Source organism: Paralichthys olivaceus, chromosome 5, assembly GCF_024713975.1.
Source record: "Paralichthys olivaceus isolate ysfri-2021 chromosome 5, ASM2471397v2, whole genome shotgun sequence".
In the NCBI taxonomy this organism is placed as follows: Eukaryota; Metazoa; Chordata; class Actinopteri; order Pleuronectiformes; family Paralichthyidae; genus Paralichthys; species Paralichthys olivaceus.
The window spans coordinates 7,832,366-7,854,841 of record NC_091097.1 but is presented as its reverse complement, the minus strand read 5'-3'; the positions used below and the strand labels follow the sequence as shown (position 1 = coordinate 7,854,841).

The 22,476-nt window shown below is 42.7% G+C and overlaps 1 protein-coding gene across 1 annotated transcript in view; it reads right to left on the bottom strand.

The window, feature by feature from the left end:
* Positions 1 to 1,284: 1,284 nt before the first annotated feature.
* The window catches only part of rnd2 (Rho family GTPase 2), a 69,279-nt gene continuing 48,087 nt past the window's right edge, over positions 1,285 to 22,476 (bottom strand). The window contains exons 3-5 of the mRNA XM_069525203.1: positions 7,131 to 7,240; positions 4,950 to 5,084; positions 1,285 to 2,380 (exon numbers count right to left, since the gene is read on the bottom strand). Of these exons, the coding sequence (XP_069381304.1) occupies positions 2,111 to 2,380; positions 4,950 to 5,084; positions 7,131 to 7,240 (515 nt within the window). The 3' untranslated portion in view covers positions 1,285 to 2,110. The remainder of the gene's footprint in view (positions 2,381 to 4,949; positions 5,085 to 7,130; positions 7,241 to 22,476) is intronic.

The window sequence follows — 22,476 nt, the reverse complement described above, 5'->3', positions numbered from 1 at the left end:
TAGGGACTAACTGGACACCAAAATTGCTCCCTGTCGATAAAAGAGCTGGCACGTAGCGTCATCTGTCGCACTGAATAGACTTGAAGTCCCTGAAATAGTTTGGAGTCCTAAAAAAATATATTTCAGTGCTCGGGTCCTGCTGCATTGCAGTTCAATTTTGTTTTTTGCTAGCACAGAGGTCTGAGAGTTAGGTGCACATTACCTCAACAGACTGACTCATTCCTGAGGCTGCAGTGCTGTTGGACTTGCAGGGTGAGAGAGAGCACGAGATGGCATTAACACAGGAAGTGGAGCCTTATTATTAATAGGCGGATAAAGGAGAATAATAATCGTTTAAATTATTCATTCGCTTCATCTGATTATAATGAAACAGTTAAAGTGTGATAGTGTGATAGACACTCAGTAGAGTTGCATCCTTCCACCAAGGCCCGACAGTCCCCTTGTGAAACCACATTTAAATTCACTTGATCCAGATTTTGATTTGGATCCACACCAAAATTCACCCACTTCTAATAATCAGTCACAGAAACAGGCCTGGTTTCTTTTTTTCATTAAATTCATCAAGAAATTAGTTAATGTCAAAAAAAATTCCTATCTTGCAATGTTAAAGAAAGAGGAAGAACATTTCTGGATCCACCTCTTTGTTTAGATCTGCACCAAAATGTAATGTGTTCTTTCTTGACCCTTCTGTTCAGTATTTTTTGTGTAATCTTGACCAACCAACCAACCAACAAATGGACAGTGGTGGAGGGAGGATAACAACCTTGTAGCACTTACAAACATTTAGAATGGGACTCAGTAGAGCACGTACAGTATCTCTGCTAAGGTCCAACAGGTCCCCTTATGAAACCACATTTAAATTCACTAGATCCAGATTTATATATTTATCTGCACCAAATTACAAACACTCAAAGAAACCAGTTCCTTGAAAATGTACATTTTAATTTAATTTTAAAGTAAAGATTAATGATTCCCTGGGAAATCAGTGAAAATGTAAAAAGAAAAGAAAAGAAAGCCCTTATCTCACAATGTTGAACAAAGCTGTGAAAACAAATTCCTTTGTCAGGATCAACTCCACAAAATTTGGTGGTTTCCTCGTGGGCCTATGTCTTATCCTTGCACCAGTTTTCAAGGAAATCCGTTTTTGTTTTTTGCATAATCCTGCTGAAAAACAAACAAACCAACCAACTAAAAAAAGACATGACGGAAACTAGATAGTGTTGTGTCCCTGTAGTGTTATGCTGCTTTATTTTAGAGTTTAGTGAAAGTACAACAAAATAGCCCTAACATTTTCTCACTTTATTTTCCACAAAGAAACAACTTAAAAATAGTGACAACAGCATTAACTTCAGTGATACTGACACAAGTTGGAGTCGATGGGAAAAATGGTGTTAAAATGAGCAACATAACATCAGATTGGCTGTGCTGTGACTTTTTTCTTAATTCTTAAAATGCACTTGTGGTTGTAACGCTCACACACACACCTTCACAACATTTCCATCAGTGTCACAAAATCTCATTTCCAGCTCCTAATGTTTGGTTTGACTCATCGTTTCATCTAATCCCTTTTCAGCAAGACTGTACATACAAGTTTCTCTCTCAGATATGGCGACAGGAAGCAACTACAGACTGAAGCTGGACACTTAGTCCTCGTGCGCTCAGCGACATCATTTTTGAAAAGTTTCATCCACAGATGTCCTTCTTCACCGTGGCTCCTCCCACGCACACATCTCTCTCCTCACCGCCGCTCCGCCGAAGTACCATCCTTTCATTTGAGCCTTTTCAGGAAATTAATTCCTCTTTAATACCCAGGACGAGAAGCCACATCCGCTATCACAGCTTCCACGTGTCCGGAGAGTTAGTCCAATTTTCCATAATTTCAAAACAACACAAATATGTAAACAGCTTAGAAAATATGCACACAGGCAGCAACAAAAAAAAATCCCAAAGCATTTTGTTTTCACAGCGCAGTGTTTCTTCTATCCTCACTCCTCTGCAGTGCAAAAAATGAAAACATGAGGAAAAAACAAAAAAAAAAAACAATAAATAGACTTCCTCTGATATATATTTCTGTGTTTAGGTATATACATATATTTAGAAGAATGGGTCTCTACATGAGCACACAGCTCTTGGCTCGGTCCTTCCTGATGGTCGGGGCCTGGTCCATTTGCTCAGTCCGACCCGGCAGCGGCGGCAGGGGTTGCTGCGACACTCGCTTCAAGCCCCTGCGGGAACTGCTGCGTTTGAGCTGCGGCTTGTGCGTCCGCTGCACCGACGCCAGCGTGGTGATGTGGAACACGTCTCGGACGCTGTTCTCCGAAACCTTGGACGTGCACTCAACATAGGCCACCGCCCCCATCTGTCGACCTATCGTGCTTCCCTACGACACAAAGACGGAGAGAGTGAGATTATTCGTAAGCAAGCAATTTATAAAGGACTGCATGGGAAATGTAAAAAGGGAAAGGGGCGAGTGCATCAAACCTTTAATGAGTAAAACATCAGCATAACTCTCTTTTTCTCTTTTTGACATTTTCTTCTACCTTTTCTCCTTTCAGTGGTTTTCTGTTGTTTATGCTGCTTTCTAACCAGTGCAGCGCATGGTCTAAACCTTACTGTTTGGAATAAGCTGTTTGTTTGGCCTGTGGTGATGCTGATAGCAGCTTTTCTTTCTCAAACTAAAACAGTGACCTGCAGTATATGAGCTGCGGCCAGTAAAGACCAAATCACAGAACCCTGATGCTGCACAAAGAGCTGTTCACCTGTTTATTTAAGGTTCAGTAAAGCTCCACTCAGTACGAACCCCGAACTGGAGAATCAGTTGTCGTGAATGCGCCACATTGTTTCAAAGGTGCTTTTGTCGTGATCGACAAGGTCACTTTTGTTGATGAGTCCCAGCGGTAGCAGCTACAGAGTGCTGGTCACCTGTTTCTTCAAGGTTTATTAATATTGAAGGCATTGCATGACCAAATCGCACCATTTTCGACATTGCACTTCATTGGGCCCTTTACAAGGCCAAGTGTGAAGCCGAAATGAGTTCCACATACAGAATTTACTGGTCTTTTTTTGTATCTTCACTGCTGTTTGAAATCTTCCAGCATGCACCCCGATCGCTCACACTTCCTTTGCACAAGCAGGCAATTTATATCTACAGTAAAAGACTAAATGTCCCAGAAAGAGGCAGCGGTCCAGAGACAAAGATGCCGATCTGGACCGTAGACTGAATGTCAATGATCTAAACATGTCTGGAGACAAATGAAGCCCCTCCATCCGAGGCATGAATAATGCAGATGCTCTAACTCCTTGGTCTGTGGGAGCAGAGCAGCCCAGAGAGCCAGTGTTGACAGGGTCTGTGCAGCTATTTAGAGAGAAGAGGCTAAACCCTTAACGGAACTCCTCCAGCATTAAAGCGTTCCCCTGAGTAATGTTACAATATACCCAGTTAATTGAGACTGTAAATTGTTTGCGTGAAATCAAATCAGAAACAAATTTAATTTTGAAATCCCTCGGCCTCCCTCTTGACTACAGCACAGTGCAGCCTCTTGTTTAATCTCCTGTTTCATGATCACACTCATAAACGCAGGTTCAGGCAAAAATCAACCTTTGAAAAGTTTTGTAACAGATGAAACAGGGCTGCGTTTCCCACGACCTTACAAATCTCTCCGCCACAGAGAGATTTTTTCATCCGCAGTGGACGGGCTTTGAATTTCGTCGCAGCTACGCACCGCGCTACATACGAGATGCACTGACGTCCTCATTAGGTGGAACGATGGCCAAGGTGGAGATTGGCATGACAAGCAGAGAAGCTTGATCGGATCTCTGGGCAGATTAGCGCGGAAATGTCTAGAGTTCACCCAGTGGTCACTTTTCGCTGCTGACTCCTCAGCTGTGTCGGAATTCAATTTAAGATCAACAACAGGATAACAACACAGCCCTATTGGATTAGAGCACCAGAGGGTTCATTGTGTAAAACTTTGGCGTCTGCTGTGCGACACACATTTTCTGGACACGTTAGAGGCACAAACAGTAACTGTCCCAGACAAAATCAGTGACTGAGGAGGAGCGGGACAATAGTGCAGGCCTCGACCCCAATGGGTCCTCACTATTTTACATTGGCTAAGTGTTTTGCCACTCCATTTTTGTTTATGTATCTTATTTACATGAACTCTCTGTTTTTCAGTTGCTGATTTTTCAAAGGCTGCATGTTTTTAGCCTCCAGCAAGCTCTCAGACAGCAGCGGGGGGGGGGGGGGGGGGGGGCTCCTTTTGTTCTGAGGGCTTTTGTGCGGCGCTGAAAAAAAAGCCCCTCCGCTTTTTGTATGTCTGACACTGGAGAGCACTAAATGAACACGGTAGAAGCTGATTAAATATTCACACATTTACAGAACAGTTTATCATCCCCTCCCTCTTCTCCCCATCCCCTCTTGGCTTAGAGGTCATGGCGGCGTGTGATAAAAGGGCTCACTCATTTATCAACGTCCGTTTTTTCTATTCATCCCTGCATTTTGAAAAAACCCTAAATCTGCATGAATATTTCATTTCAGGGGGGAAAAAAATGTGTCCACTAACTGCCCCTGCAGCCTCCGCGGCCCTCACCATAAGCAACCATACAACCCTTGTCAGCAGATTTTAGTCAAAATGCCAACCCCAGCAACACGTCCCCGAGGGGTTTCACACAGCTCTTATTCTGCAGCCGTTGATTGTGTTGCATGAGCCTCCCCTCTTACTTCCCTCCTACGGGACTTCACAAGAGTGAAATGCCACTGCTGATCCTAGATGGAAGAAAAACACATTATTTCGCTGGCTTGCTTTCTAATGTCTTTTCTGCATGTCTTGTTGTTTTCAAATCTGTCTTTCTTCAAACAGGGCACCTACAAATTCCTTCTCTCATCATTTATACCACCCTCTCCCCTTTTTCTCTTCCTCCTTTATCCATCATGTGCCTGTTCTCACCTGTTCGTGAGTGACGGGGATGAGCCGCTGCTTGGAGAGTTCCCTCAGGGTGTTGACGTCTGTCCTCATGTCCAATTTGCAGCCCACCAGCACCACCTTGGCATTGGGACAAAACTCCTGGGTCTCGCCTTGCCACTGTGGAGACATAAGTTGGCACAAAAATACATCAGGGATTTGGCCAAATATGAGAGCTGGTCGCAGATTAATGCTCTCTTGATTAGTTGTGCTAACAGGTCAAATGTTTTATGAAATTTTAAACATTTAAAACACATTTATATCAACATCATAGATGAGGTTAATTATTTTTGCAGAGTAGGTAATGTTTTCGCCCCTATCTTGGTTTGTTAATTGTTATTTTGATGACACTAAAACTACAGAAATAATTCCTACGCACTTGGAGGAACAGGGGGACATCGGCCAAAAAAGAACCCATAAAAATCACTTTCTTTAGGGCGATTAATTGACATATGCACCAACTTTCCAAAAGTCACATTTAGGGAACTGATATCTGAGTGTGTAAAATTAGGTGACGCTTGACTGGATTTAAGGGCACTGATGGGCCTTGGCGGAGATATGCACTCTACTGAGTGCCATTCTAGTTCCTCAATGATTTTTAAGAATATGTGTGAACATTTGTTTTATTCATTTCTAAATCGAATATGTTCTGGTTTTTGGAAAGTTGATTGAACAAAATCATTAATCTAAAAGACAATATTAAGAATAACAAAATTGTAATTGGTAAGAATGTATGGTTAAAAGATGAGTCATGCAGGTTTGGTTTAGGTTTCTGCATGACCTTAACTGTGTTATATTTTCCTCAGACAAACAAGTCTATTTCAGGTTCTCTACAGAAAAGGTTGAGGCCGTCGTCTTCTTTCTAAAAAAGAGATTAAATGTCTCATCTGAAACTCAGCTGAACCAACAGAGTCGTCTCTTCTGCTCGCGACACAAATACGCAGCAGCCGCCGACTGCCCTGGAATACTCCATAAGCCTTGTGCAGAATGTCAGGGGTGTCCATTCAGCTTTCATGATGAAAACAGTGTTTGACCTTTCAGGACCACCCCATTCTACCAATAACATCCAATCAAAAGCTTTGATTGTTTAACCCTCACTCCTCCCACAGCTGTCTTCCAGGGACCCCGGTAACTTGCTTGTTTCCAGAGGTCAAGAGTCTAATTTGGGATGGTGATTGTGCAACAGGTTTTCCATGTGCCCCTGGGTTTCAGAGATTACCAGGGCGACAGCTACAGGTCAGGGGTCACGGCAACCCCCTGCCAAGGGATTCATGGGAAAACCACAAGCTTGACAGCAGCTCTGCTTCCCCTTGTTGACAGAGTGCACTGAGGCTTGTGAGATGTTTGTGGGTTAAAAAAAAGGTGTCTCGGGTTAGATCTACAAAGTCTGCTGGGACATTTTAGCAGCTCCCCTCAGACCACTAAACACGTCAACAGGCCAGACGTGGGAACGGTCTTTGGGCCACATGGAGTACAGTTCAAAGATGAGCGCCTACACATGGCTTCAAGATGACCGACCACTAAATGGCACTGGCTTGTTCTAAGAGACGCACTTGTACGCAAACACGACCAATTAAGCCGGGTGTCTCAGCATGTGCAATAAAAAACATATCCATGACCACAACTAGCCCCCCCCTACACTTAAACGCCACTCAATCTCAACTCCAGAATCTAAACATCTGAACCATAAACCTTTTTACTTATGTTAACTTTCACCATCTGGCCAACTGCTCTGCATAATACTTAGATTTCAAAATTTAAATGTCTACAGAGCAGGGATTTCTAGTACTCTTGAACCAGCTTTGCATCAGCTTTTTTATATAACTGCTGTGGCTAATTTGCGTATCTGATATTCCTCTCGAACTCACCCTGCAGCAAAGCCTCTTGTCTCATTCTTCAGTCTGACCTTCCATTCCTTGGAGGGACATGGGTCAAGTATCCACGGACATTTGATGAGATAAAGGAACAGGAGGCTCTAAACTATGTGCTGATTTGCTCTATTGTCGAGCCATGAAAATGCAATCTGCTGCCACAGAAATACAAGATGCCGGTCGGGGGAAAAAATTATTTTTATTTTTCCGGTTGGTTTTCCGGTGTCGCAGGAGATATTAAATGCTGATCCAAAGTGTTGAAAGGAGGAGAGGGAAAAAAAAAAAAAGCACTGACCTTCTTTATAACGCTGTCCAAAGTCTCTGGGCGGCTGATGTCGAAACAGATGAGTACCGCATCTGAGTCAGGATATGCCAGCGGCCTCACGTTGTCATAATAGGAGGAACCTGCAGACACACAAAAACATATGACTTGTTTTTAACCCGTTTTAATCCCAGGAGCTCAACCATATGGTGTTTTCTGTCAATAAGAAAACAAACTTGAAGGGGATCAAAACGCCATCCACACATGGATAAAGCCCAATTAAAGCAGGATCTGTGACACGCACTTGGACATGCAGCGGCTTGTATATGCCTGTTCACACTCTGCACATGTAAATGAGGGTTAATGTCAACAGTTATGCGCACGTGTTGAAGATTCTTTGTCTCGTGATGTTCCAGGGATGTCGAGGGGTTATACGCACACTCAAAACTGAATGATAGTGGGTTGAGGACCGGAGGACTTAAGAACACGATCTATAATCATCTCAGAACGACAGAGAATGTCGGCACAAAGGCCAAACTAAAGGTTGAGCCCCTTAATTTTCTTGACTCATCCCTCTTCCTGTCTCTCTCTTGCAAATGGCTCTTGCTTTAAAAACTTTTCCCTGACAACATGAGATTCACAAGCACTTGCACACATTCCACGCACTCTCGCATTTCATTTCAATACTTTGATCAAATTTGAAGGCAGAATGGCGCCTCTGTACTTTCACAAGCCGCTCGGTTACACGACTCCTGCTCTCTCCCAGCTCTCATTAGGAGGCTTGTAAAAATATCTGGGCTCTCCGGGAAATGTGGCCGTGGGCGTCCTGCCTCGCCTGGTAACCGGTGCTGACCTGAACTCTTTTCGATAGCAACCTGAACGCATAAATTAAAAGCACACAGGTTTGGTGACAGATCGTTCACAGTTGCTAGAAATGGATCTGTGAATCATATTTTGCAGACGTTAATTCATTGCGGTCGCACAAACAGATTATGATAATTATAGATGATATTTGTACAAGCTGTCGCTGTGCTACCTGACCTGACGCACGACAGGTAGTCGGCATGTTAAAGCTCTGTGTGCCTTTGTCTGGCAGGGTAAATGGAGTCTGCACAATGGGGCTACAACCTGTTTTTGCACCACTATGTTCTCTTTGTTAATGATGGAATGAGACGATCACAATAGCTGCATGTGGCCTGTAGCCCCCCCATTACTCAGCTGGCTGTCGATGGTGACCTGCTCCCTCTCCAATAAGAACAATGCAACAGGCTTTGTGTCGCAATATCACTGGCTTTTCGTTTTTCGTTAAGTTTTTGTGTGTGAAACAGTCATTTTTATATATTTAGTTTAACACAAAAATGCTCTTTGCCATAGAGGATTATCGATGTGTTTAGGGGACTGATATTTGTGAGTCTGTACAATTTTTGGTGCAGATCCAAATAGAAATCCAGACCTAGTGAATTTAAATGTGGTTTCACAAGATACCTTAGCGGAGGTATGCACTCTGAGTGTCCTTTCATGTTTTCAAACATACATTGTTTGTAATTTGGCTTGCCGTCTTTTTTGTTTCTTCTTTTATTGTGGTACTGATGCCAGTTCCAATATGCTCCCTCTGGAAAATGTAATCTATCGTACCCTTGCTCAAGGTGTGTATAACCATGGATTGTGTGTGGTAATGAAACTTGCATTCACGGGCACTTTGGGGCATTGGGTGTTTGCACTGAAACTGCACTCTTTGATTCTTTTTAATTGAAATAGGACCTTAAACTGTGGTAATGAGAATTGTAATCATGCAATTTTGTTTTATTGTTTTAAGAGCAGATCCTACCATAATGATTAGCTACAGGAAAATGTTAACTAGCCACCCCCCATCCCCTATGCATCACGTGACCTGCAATTTTGACTGTAACCACCACCACAATTGCTGCACAGTCTGCACAGTGTTACTGACAGCTTGGTGCTTGTGCATCTGGACAAAGAAGCACAAGATATAAACAATACATGGACCCGCTTATCAAATGTATGCTCTCTTAAAACCTCCATTGCCAGAGAGTCAAATACCCCAAAGGATGGTTCTTTTAAACTTTGCAAAAACTTCTCTACTTTTAAAGATACAAAGTATACTACAATTATATGTTTAATGTAACAGAATCATTTTCATTATCCTACACCATAAGCCACATTTACAGGAATTTATAATCCCTACTTCATCTTATAAATACAAGAGTGCTACTTTTTTCCAGTGGTGTGAAAGAAGGACTAACACACACCTCCACACACACACACACTTATACGCTCACACTTCCAAAAAAGGCCCAATCACACAGATGCGTCCGCAAAGCACTCACTGTACGACAGCGGGCTCTGATTGGTAGTGGTCACACATGAGATCCTGTGAGTGCTGAAGTTGGTCTTTAGTATGTATCACAGTGCAGCAGGCTCGTACTGAGGTTAGAGCAGGAGAAGAAAAGAGACAGAGCATGTGGGGGTGGAGAGGGGACAGAACAGATTTAATGACTTTGACACTGGAGCGAGGGCAAGGTGCAGAAGCATGCGAGGAAGAGAGAAGTGAGCGAGGAATGAACACCAAATCCAGATGAGGGGCGAAAGACGTCGGATAAAGTAGGGTTGAGACAATGGTGCTTGTTTGACTGAAGAAGTAATTAGTTGCTGGAACGAGGCCGCTGGGATTAATTTGTCAACCCCAAAGATCAAAATGATTGGCAGGTCATGTGCACGACGGGCCTCATCACAGCAATGCAGAGCTGCTCTGCCCTGAGCGACACAGAGGCTACCTCAGCACTTTTGCAAAGTCAGAAAAAAGTCCTCTGCGGGAAAGGAGAGGTGGAAAACGGGCTGTGTTCAAAAACAAGCTGAACAGGAACAAACAAAAGCCAATCACCATAACAATCAAAAACATGAAGAGGAGGAAGAGGACAAGAAAGGGGGTGAAAAAGATAAAAGCTGACGTAGCTGTGGAGGAGACGGGGAGAGAGGGTGAGCAGTGGGTGTTTGGGTAGGTAATGAAAGCACTGGACTCGGCAGGACAGATCAAATAAAGAGGTATGAGAGCTCTGGCTTGGCTATTGGTCGAGCTGGCCTGCACCCATTCACTGTGAGGTGGAACAAAAGGTCAATTGAATTTCAGACAGAGGCAGGACGAGATGGATGGGGCAGGAGGGAGAGGAGCCCAACCTGGCAGGAACCACTAAAAACCATCACGCCTGGCAAGCCATTGGGCCCCGCCACTCTGTGCCAAGGACAGGCATAAAACACCCCTCACAAAACCTCCAAGTAGAGTATTAGCATTAGCCTGATTTAGCACCGGCAATCTCTCATGGTGAAAAGTGGATTTCTGTCTTTATTTCCCCGGGGCTAATTAGCGCTAAGCCATGCTGCAGCACCACACAGGAGTCGCCGCCAAGCAGAGGTGACAGAGGTGGGAGGGGAGCGACTCCTCGCCAGCCATCAGTCGAGCATCCTCAAAGGCCAGACACATCCCAAAGGAGGTTGAGGCAGACAGAAAATTAGTGAAACGCTAATGCACAGTAATAAGGCTCGAGGGTTTGTGCTACGACTTCATTTATGCCTCCTGTCCCCTGACATCCGCCTGTGGGGATGATCCATCTGAGACATGACGTGACGGCTCTGCTTATTCGAACCCTCATCTGTGTTTCCATTGTCTTAGAACTCACAATGAAATTACTTTAACAATAAAACCCAAATGGTGCAGTCTGATGGGGAAGATTCTTCAGGAAGCCTGTGAAATTGAGTGTGCATCAGCATCTAACGAAGCCTCCCAGTGTTCAGCGCATTAATCTGCACCATCACATCAGGAATTTGTCAATTTTGCTCTCTGTTTGTTGGCCGCCCGTTGCAGACGCAGCTAAAAAGCAAACCATTATGAGTGAGGGGAAAAGAATAGTCTTTGCCTCTGGGCTCTCTGATGTGTTCATGCACATATGGCAAGAGCAACTAACAGCCTCATTAGGGCCATATAGAAGAAAACTTCCATGCACACAAACATAGGCAAATATTATCACCAAATAAATGATTGAGTAACTGCAACTTTAGCAACACAACAAATTCAGCACCGCACACACCAATGTGTCTCTTTTCTTCCCCTGTTTTCCTCTTGATATCAACCTTCAAAGCAAAGGCAAAACATTTCAAGTTAGGGTGGCCGAGTATCGTAGCAACCTGGAGGGATGCAAATGACTTCATTGTGAGGCCCTGAAAGGAAGGAAGGAGGAAGCAGGCAGGAGAGAACGCGAACGCTAATGACTCTGGTGCACTGGCGATTAGAGGCGTCTAAAAGGAGGGAAGAGGAGGGTGGGCACTCCATCTTCTAAGAGGGTTCAGCAGACTCGCCATTGTTGAAGGTCCGGTCTGTGTTTTGAACTTAGTCAGGGTTTGACTCAAACTGAGACAAACAAAGACTGCTGCCAAGACACCGTTCGAGAGGTGGAGTAACCCAGTGCATTACTCTGGTGTACAAGACAGCACAAAACAGTCCCATGTCCAGAATTCAGTATAGTCCACCACATATGGACCCAATGACCTTGTTCCCATAGCAGGAAAAACTCACTGTTCAGGCGGCGGTTTAAAAAAATTTACATTTATACTGCAGGTAGGTAGGGAAATATTAAACTCATTAATATCAGCTTAATAATTATTAGACCTACACATTCAAAGATTCTCCATTTTGGATAATAACAATAACAACTTTCATACTGTTGGCACCTCTGGTTTCCCTTCACTTCTGTGTGATATGAAAATCAATTAGTAGACTAGTGAAATTAGTTTGAGTTGTGTAATCCATCACAGTGATGATAAAGTGTGCATTTGTTTTTCTCAGCATTACATTGTCGCCGCTTGATAATGCAGTATAAGTACATATTGATTTGCAATATCTCATTACAATAATGTGACAAACATTCATGCAGACTTTATTTTCACTTTGATTGATTACACAACTCAATGTAGGAGCCAATTTGACACAAAGCAGGGATTCAAAGTCTGGAGATCTCTGCCACTGTTGGCTGTTCAATGGTGAACTTTTTTTCTCCTAATTTATGGAGGAGCAAGAAAACATTTCTGCGCCACCTCTTCACTACATTACAACTTGGAAGCTACCTGCAACCCTTGATGGGGAGGTAAAATCATACACCTCTAGTGGGTCTAGTACACACTGTCCTACAATCTTGTATCTGCCATCTCATTCTTTCAGTCACTACCCAGACTGTAGGTGAGGATCGGAATGTGGATCGATTCTGCCTTGTTGTGGCTTAGCTTCCTCTTCAACCACAGCAGTCCGGTAAAACCTGCATTACAGCTGATGCACCAACCCACTTGTCTGTCTCCTGCTCTGTGAACAAGACCCCAAGATACTTAAACTCCTTTACTTGGGACTGCAATTCATCCCCAACCCAGAGAGAGCAACATTTTCAACAATGGGCAATTTTCCATGTTCAGACAGAGCTTACAGAGTCACATGGTCTGCAAAGAGCTGCATTAAAATCCTGAGGCTCCAAAAGTCTCCTCATCCCTAGAAAACCTGTCCATGACAACAATATGGAGTCCAACATGCTTGCTCGAAACGTGCTGAAATTGCAACCACATGCACAAGTCTCTAGGACTTTCAGAAAAAAAGTTATTCAAAAATATCTTGTACTTTTTTTTATAGATTTGGTGGTTTCACCATTTCCGAAGGTCGTAGAAGTTCGGGGATGGTCCCAATGGATCGGGCATAGCCACATTAGTGGAGATGGAACCAACTTCCAAGTCTCTATGACCTTCAGAAAAAAGTTATTGAAGAATATCTTGAACTCCTATAGGTTTTCATCCCTAACCCTAACCCTAATCACAACCAAAAAATCAAACACTAATCACAACCCTAACCCTACCCCTTCCAAAGGTCGTAGAAGCTCGGGGGTGGTACCAATGGATCGGGCATAGCCACATTAGTGGAGATGGAACCAACTTCCAAGTCTCTATGACCTACAGAAAAAAAGTTATTGAAGAATATCTTGATCTCCAATGGGTATTCATCCCTAACCCTAACCCTAATAGCAACCCTAACCCTAATCACAACCCTAACCCTAACCCTAATTGCAACCCTAACCCATATTAGGGATTATATGTAATAACTCTGCGCTGCTTGCTCGAAACATGCTGAAATTCGGTGTGGTTGCGTGGCAGGCCACCCTTAATAAATCATGAAATGCACAAGTCTCTAGGACTTTCAGAAAAAAAGTTATTCAAAAATATCTTGTACTTTTTTTTATAGATTTGGTGGTTTCACCATTTCTGAAGGTCATAGAACTTCGGGGATGGTCCCAATGGATCGGGCATAGCCACATTAGTGGAGATGGAACCAACTTCCAAGTCTCTATGACCTTCAGAAAAAAAGTTATTGAAGAATATCTTGAACTCCTATAGGTTTTCATCCCTAACCCTAACCCTAATCACAACCAAAAAATCAAACACTAATCACAACCCTAACCCTACCCCTTCCAAAGGTCGTAGAAGCTCGGGGGTGGTACCAATGGATCGGGCATAGCCACATTAGTGGAGATGGAACCAACTTCCAAGTCTCTATGACCTACAGAAAAAAAGTTATTGAAGAATATCTTGATCTCCAATGGGTATTCATCCCTAACCCTAACCCTAATAGCAACCCTAACCCTAACCCTAATCACAACCCTAACCCTAACCCTAATTGCAACCCTAACCCATATTAGGGATTAATTGTAATAACTCTGCGCTGCTTGCTCGAAACATGCTGAAATTCGGTGTGGTTGCGTGGCAGTCCACCCTTTATAAATCATGAAATGCACAAGTCTCTAGGACTTTCAGAAAAAAAGTTATTCAAAAATATCTTGTACTTTTTTTTATAGATTTGGTGGTTTCACCATTTCCGAAGGTCGTAGAAGTTCAGGGATGGTCCCAATGGATCGGGCATAGCCACATTAGTGGAGATGGAACCAACTTCCAAGTCTCTATGACCTTCAGAAAAAAGTTATTGAAGAATATCTTGAACTCCTATAGGTTTTCATCCCTAACCCTAATCACAACCAAAAAATCAAACACTAATCACAACCCTAACCCTACCCCTTCCAAAGGTCGTAGAAGCTCGGGGGTGGTACCAATGGATCGGGCATAGCCACATTAGTGGAGATGGAACCAACGTCCAAGTCTCTATGACCTACAGAAAAAAAGTTATTGAAGAATATCTTGATCTCCAATGGGTATTCATCCCTAACCCTAACCCTAATAGCAACCCTAACCCTAATCACAACCCTAACCCTAACCCTAATTGCAACCCTAACCTATATTAGGGATTAATTGTAATAACTCTGCGCTGCTTGCTCGAAACATGCTGAAATTCGGTGTGGTTGCGTGGCAGGCCACCCTTAATAAATCATGAAATGCACAAGTCTCTAGGACTTTCAGAAAAAAAGTTATTCAAAAATATCTTGTACTTTTTTTTATAGATTTGGTGGTTTCACCATTTCCGAAGGTCGTAGAACTTCGGGGATGGTCCCAATGGATCGGGCATAGCCACATTAGTGGAGATGGAACCAACTTCCAAGTCTCTATGACCTTCAGAAAAAAAGTTATTGAAGAATATCTTGAACTCCTATAGGTTTTCATCCCTAACCCTAACCCTAATCACAACCAAAAAATCAAACACTAATCACAACCCTAACCCTACCCCTTCCAAAGGTCGTAGAAGCTCGGGGGTGGTACCAATGGATCGGGCATAGCCACATTAGTGGAGATGGAACCAACTTCCAAGTCTCTATGACCTACAGAAAAAAAGGTATTGAAGAATATCTTGATCTCCAATGGGTATTCATCCCTAACCCTAACCCTAATCACAACCCTAACCCTAACCCTAATCACAACCCTAACCCTAACCCTAATTGTAACCCTAACCCATATTAGGGATTAATTGGAATAACTCCGTGCTGCTTGCTCGAAACATGCTGAAATTCGGTGTGGTTGCGTGGCAGGCCACCCTTTATAAATCATGAAATGCACAAGTCTCTAGGACTTTCAGTAAAAAAATTATTCAAAAATATCTTGTACTTTTTTTTATAGATTTGGTGGTTTCACCATTTCCGAAGGTCGTAGAACTTCGGGGATGGTCCCAATGGATCGGGCATAGCCACATTAGTGGAGATGGAACCAACTTCCAAGTCTCTATGACCTTCAGAAAAAAAGTTATTGAAGAATATCTTGAACTCCTATAGGTTTTCATCCCTAACCCTAACCCTAATCACAACCAAAAAATCAAACACTAATCACAACCCTAACCCTACCCCTTCCAAAGGTCGTAGAAGCTCGGGGGTGGTACCAATGGATCGGGCATAGCCACATTAGTGGAGATGGAACCAACTTCCAAGTCTCTATGACCTACAGAAAAAAAGTTATTGAAGAATATCTTGATCTCCAATGGGTATTCATCCCTAACCCTAACCCTAATAGCAACCCTAACCCTAACCCTAATCACAACCCTAACCCTAACCCTAATCACAACCCTAACCCTAACCCTAATTGTAACCCTAACCCATATTAGGGATTAATTGGAATAACTCTGTGCTGCTTGCTCGAAACATGCTGAAATTCGGTGTGGTTGCGTGGCAGGCCACCCTTTATAAATCATGAAATGCACAAGTCTCTAGGACTTTCAGTAAAAAAATTATTCAAAAATATCTTGTACTTTTTTTTATAGATTTGGTGGTTTCACCATTTCCGAAGGTCGTAGAACTTCGGGGATGGTCCCAATGGATCGGGCATAGCCACATTAGTGGAGATGGAACCAACTTCCAAGTCTCTATGACCTTCAGAAAAAAAGTTATTGAAGAATATCTTGAACTCCTATAGGTTTTCATCCCTAACCCTAACCCTAATCACAACCAAAAAATCAAACACTAATCACAACCCTAACCCTACCCCTTCCAAAGGTCGTAGAAGCTCGGGGGTGGTACCAATGGATCGGGCATAGCCACATTAGTGGAGATGGAACCAACTTCCAAGTCTCTATGACCTACAGAAAAAAAGTTATTGAAGAATATCTTGATCTCCAATGGGTATTCATCCCTAACCCTAACCCTAATAGCAACCCTAACCCTAACCCTAATCACAACCCTAACCCTAACCCTAATCACAACCCCAACCCTAACCCTAATTGTAACCCTAACCCATATTAGGGATTAATTGGAATAACTCTGTGCTGCTTGCTCGAAACATGCTGAAATTCGGTGTGGTTGCGTGGCAGGCCACCCTTTATAAATCATGAAATGCACAAGTCTCTAGGACTTTCAGTAAAAAAAATATTCAAAAATATCTTGTACTTTTTTTTATAGATTTGGTGGTTTCACCATTTCCGAAGGTCGTAGAACTTCGGGGATGGTCCCAATGGATCGGGCATAGCCACATTAGTGGAGATGGAACCAACTTCCAAGTCTCTATGACCTTCAGAAAAAAAGTTATTGAAGAATATCTTGATCTCCAATGGGTATTCATCCCTAACCCTAACCCTAATAGCAACCCTAACCCTAACCCTAATCACAACCCTAACCCTAACCCTAATCACAACCCCAACCCTAACCCTAATTGTAACCCTAACCCATATTAGGGATTAATTGGAATAACTCTGTGCTGCTTGCTCGAAACATGCTGAAATTCGGTGTGGTTGCGTGGCAGGCCACCCTTTATAAATCATGAAATGCACAAGTCTCTAGGACTTTCAGAGAAAAAGTTATTGAAGAATATCTTGAACTCCTATAGGTTTTCATCCCTAACCCTAACCCTAATCACAACCAAAAAATCAAACACTAATCACAACCCTAACCCTAACCCTTCCAAAGGTCGTAGAAGCTCGGGGGTGGTACCAATGGATCGGGCATAGCCACATTAGTGGAGATGGAACCAACTTCCAAGTCTCTATGACCTACAGAAAAAAAGTTATTGAAGAATATCTTGATCTCCTATAGGTTTTCATCCCTAACCCTAACCCTAATCACAACCAAAAAATCAAACACTAATCACAACCCTAACCCTAACCCTTCCAAAGGTCGTAGAAGCTCGGGGGTGGTACCAATGGATCGGGCATAGCCACATTAGTGGAGATGGAACCAACTTCCAAGTCTCTATGACCTACAGAAAAAAAGTTATTGAAGAATATCTTGATCTCCAATGGGTATTCATCCCTAACCCTAACCCTAATAGCAACCCTAACCCTAACCCTAATCACAACCCTAACCCTAATTGTAACCCTAACCCATATTAGGGATTAATTGGAATAACTCTGTGCTGCTTGCTCGAAACATGCTGAAATTCGGTGTGGTTGCGTGGCAGGCCACCCTTTATAAATCATGAAATGCACAAGTCTCTAGGACTTTCAGAGAAAAAGTTATTGAAGAATATCTTGAACTCCTATAGGTTTTCATCCCTAACCCTAACCCTAATCACAACCAAAAAATCAAACACTAATCACAACCCTAACCCTAACCCTTCCAAAGGTCGTAGAAGCTCGGGGGTGGTACCAATGGATCGGGCATAGCCACATTAGTGGAGATGGAACCAACTTCCAAGTCTCTATGACCTACAGAAAAAAAGTTATTGAAGAATATCTTGATCTCCTATAGGTTTTCATCCCTAACCCTAACCCTAATCACAACCAAAAAATCAAACACTAATCACAACCCTAACCCTAACCCTTCCAAAGGTCGTAGAAGCTCGGGGGTGGTACCAATGGATCGGGCATAGCCACATTAGTGGAGATGGAACCAACTTCCAAGTCTCTATGACCTACAGAAAAAAAGTTATTGAAGAATATCTTGATCTCCAATGGGTATTCATCCCTAACCCTAACCCTAATAGCAACCCTAACCCTAACCCTAATCACAACCCTAACCCTAACCCTAATTGTAACCCTAACCCATATTAGGGATTAATTGGAATAACTCCGTGCTGCTTGCTCGAAACATGCTGAAATTCGGTGTGGTTGCGTGGCAGGCCACCCTTTATAAATCATGAAATGCACAAGTCTCTAGGACTTTCAGTAAAAAAGTTATTCAAAAATATCTTGTACTTTTTTTTATAGATTTGGTGGTTTCACCATTTCCGAAGGTCGTAGAACTTCGGGGATGGTCCCAATGGATCGGGCATAGCCACATTAGTGGAGATGGAACCAACTTCCAAGTCTCTATGACCTTCAGAAAAAAAGTTATTGAAGAATATCTTGAACTCCTATAGGTTTTCATCCCTAACCCTAACCCTAATCACAACCAAAAAATCAAACACTAATCACAACCCTAACCCTACCCCTTCCAAAGGTCGTAGAAGCTCGGGGGTGGTACCAATGGATCGGGCATAGCCACATTAGTGGAGATGGAACCAACTTCCAAGTCTCTATGACCTACAGAAAAAAAGTTATTGAAGAATATCTTGATCTCCAATGGGTATTCATCCCTAACCCTAACCCTAATAGCAACCCTAACCCTAACCCTAATCACAACCCTAACCCTAACCCTAATCACAACCCTAACCCTAATTGTAACCCTAACCCATATTAGGGATTAATTGGAATAACTCCGTGCTGCTTGCTCGAAACATGCTGAAATTCGGTGTGGTTGCGTGGCAGGCCACCCTTTATAAATCATGAAATGCACAAGTCTCTAGGACTTTCAGTAAAAAAATTATTCAAAAATATCTTGTACTTTTTTTTATAGATTTGGTGGTTTCACCATTTCCGAAGGTCGTAGAACTTCGGGGATGGTCCCAATGGATCGGGCATAGCCACATTAGTGGAGATGGAACCAACTTCCAAGTCTCTATGACCTTCAGAAAAAAAGTTATTGAAGAATATCTTGAACTCCTATAGGTTTTCATCCCTAACCCTAACCCTAATCACAACCAAAAAATCAAACACTAATCACAACCCTAACCCTACCCCTTCCAAAGGTCGTAGAAGCTCGGGGATGGTCCCAATGGATCGGGCATAGCCACATTAGTGGAGATGGAACCAACTTCCAAGTCTCTATGACCTTCAGAAAAAAAGTTATTGAAGAATATCTTGAACTCCTATAGGTTTTCATCCCTAACCCTAACCCTAATCACAACCAAAAAATCAAACACTAATCACAACCCTAACCCTAACCCTTCCAAAGGTCGTAGAAGCTCGGGGGTGGTACCAATGGATCGGGCATAGCCACATTAGTGGAGATGGAACCAACTTCCAAGTCTCTATGACCTACAGAAAAAAAGTTATTGAAGAATATCTTGATCTCCAATGGGTATTCATCCCTAACCCTAACCCTAATAGCAACCCTAACCCTAACCCTAATCACAACCCTAACCCTAACCCTAATTGTAACCCTAACCCATATTAGGGATTAATTGGAATAACTCCGTGCTGCTTGCTCGAAACATGCTGAAATTCGGTGTGGTTGCGTGGCAGGCCACCCTTTATAAATCATGAAATGCACAAGTCTCTAGGACTTTCAGTAAAAAACTTATTCAAAAATATCTTGTACTTTTTTTTATAGATTTGGTGGTTTCACCATTTCCGAAGGTCGTAGAACTTCGGGGATGGTCCCAATGGATCGGGCATAGCCACATTAGTGGAGATGGAACCAACTTCCAAGTCTCTATGACCTTCAGAAAAAAAGTTATTGAAGAATATCTTGAACTCCTATAGGTTTTCATCCCTAACCCTAACCCTAATCACAACCAAAAAATCAAACACTAATCACAACCCTAACCCTAACCCTTCCAAAGGTCGTAGAAGCTCGGGGGTGGTACCAATGGATCGGGCATAGCCACATTAGTGGAGATGGAACCAACTTCCAAGTCTCTATGACCTACAGAAAAAAAGTTATTGAAGAATATCTTGATCTCCAATGGGTATTCATCCCTAACCCTAACCCTAATAGCAACCCTAACCCTAACCCTAATCACAACCCTAACCCTAACCCTAATTGTAACCCTAACCCATATTAGGGATTAATTGGAATAACTCCGTGCTGCTTGCTCGAAACATGCTGAAATTCGGTGTGGTTGCGTGGCAGGCCACCCTTTATAAATCATGAAATGCACAAGTCTCTAGGACTTTCAGTAAAAAACTTATTCAAAAATATCTTGTACTTTTTTTTATAGATTTGGTGGTTTCACCATTTCCGAAGGTCGTAGAACTTCGGGGATGGTCCCAATGGATCGGGCATAGCCACATTAGTGGAGATGGAACCAACTTCCAAGTCTCTATGACCTTCAGAAAAAAAGTTATTGAAGAATATCTTGAACTCCTATAGGTTTTCATCCCTAACCCTAACCCTAATCACAACCAAAAAATCAAACACTAATCACAACCCTAACCCTTCCAAAGGTCGTAGAAGCTCGGGGGTGGTACCAATGGATCGGGCATAGCCACATTAGTGGAGATGGAACCAACTTCCAAGTCTCTATGACCTACAGAAAAAAAGTTATTGAAGAATATCTTGATCTCCAATGGGTATTCATCCCTAACCCTAACCCTAATCACAACCCTAACCCTAACCCTAATCACAACCCTAACCCTAACCCTAATTATAACCCTAACCCATATTAGGGATTAATTGGAATAACTCTGTGCTGCTTGCTCGAAACATGCTGAAATTCGGTGTGGTTGCGTGGCAGGCCACCCTTTATAAATCATGAAATGCACAAGTCTCTAGGACTTTCAGTAAAAAAGTTATTCAAAAATATCTTGTACTTTTTTTTATAGATTTGGTGGTTTCACCATTTCCGAAGGTCGTAGAACTTCGGGGATGGTCCCAATGGATCGGGCATAGCCACATTAGTGGAGATGGAACCAACTTCCAAGTCTCTATGACCTTCAGAAAAAAAGTTATTGAAGAATATCTTGAACTCCTATAGGTTTTCATCCCTAACCCTAACCCTAATCACAACCAAAAAATCAAACACTAATCACAACCCTAACCCTAACCCTTCCAAAGGTCGTAGAAGCTCGGGGGTGGTACCAATGGATCGGGCATAGCCACATTAGTGGAGATGGAACCAACTTCCAAGTCTCTATGACCTACAGAAAAAAAGTTATTGAAGAATATCTTGATCTCCAATGGGTATTCATCCCTAACCCTAACCCTAATAGCAACCCTAACCCTAACCCTAATCACAACCCTAACCCTAACCCTAATTGTAACCCTAACCCATATTAGGGATTAATTGGAATAACTCCGTGCTGCTTGCTCGAAACATGCTGAAATTCGGTGTGGTTGCGTGGCAGGCCACCTTTTATAAATCATGAAATGCACAAGTCTCTAGGACTTTCAGTAAAAAAGTTATTCAAAAATATCTTGTACTTTTTTTTATAGATTTGGTGGTTTCACCATTTCCGAAGGTCGTAGAACTTCGGGGATGGTCCCAATGGATCGGGCATAGCCACATTAGTGGAGATGGAACCAACTTCCAAGTCTCTATGACCTTCAGAAAAAAAGTTATTGAAGAATATCTTGAACTCCTATAGGTTTTCATCCCTAACCCTAACCCTAATCACAACCAAAAAATCAAACACTAATCACAACCCTAACCCTACCCCTTCCAAAGGTCGTAGAAGCTCGGGGGTGGTACCAATGGATCGGGCATAGCCACATTAGTGGAGATGGAACCAACTTCCAAGTCTCTATGACCTACAGAAAAAAAGTTATTGAAGAATATCTTGATCTCCAATGGGTATTCATCCCTAACCCTAACCCTAATAGCAACCCTAACCCTAACCCTAATCACAACCCTAACCCTAACCCTAATCACAACCCTAACCCTAACCCTAATTGTAACCCTAACCCATATTAGGGATTAATTGGAATAACTCCGTGCTGCTTGCTCGAAACATGCTGAAATTCGGTGTGGTTGCGTGGCAGGCCACCCTTTATAAATCATGAAATGCACAAGTCTCTAGGACTTTCAGTAAAAAAATTATTCAAAAATATCTTGTACTTTTTTTTATAGATTTGGTGGTTTCACCATTTCCGAAGGTCGTAGAACTTCGGGGATGGTCCCAATGGATCGGGCATAGCCACATTAGTGGAGATGGAACCAACTTCCAAGTCTCTATGACCTTCAGAAAAAAAGTTATTGAAGAATATCTTGAACTCCTATAGGTTTTCATCCCTAACCCTAACCCTAATCACAACCAAAAAATCAAACACTAATCACAACCCTAACCCTACCCCTTCCAAAGGTCGTAGAAGCTCGGGGGTGGTACCAATGGATCGGGCATAGCCACATTAGTGGAGATGGAACCAACTTCCAAGTCTCTATGACCTTCAGAAAAAAAGTTATTGAAGAATATCTTGAACTCCTATAGGTT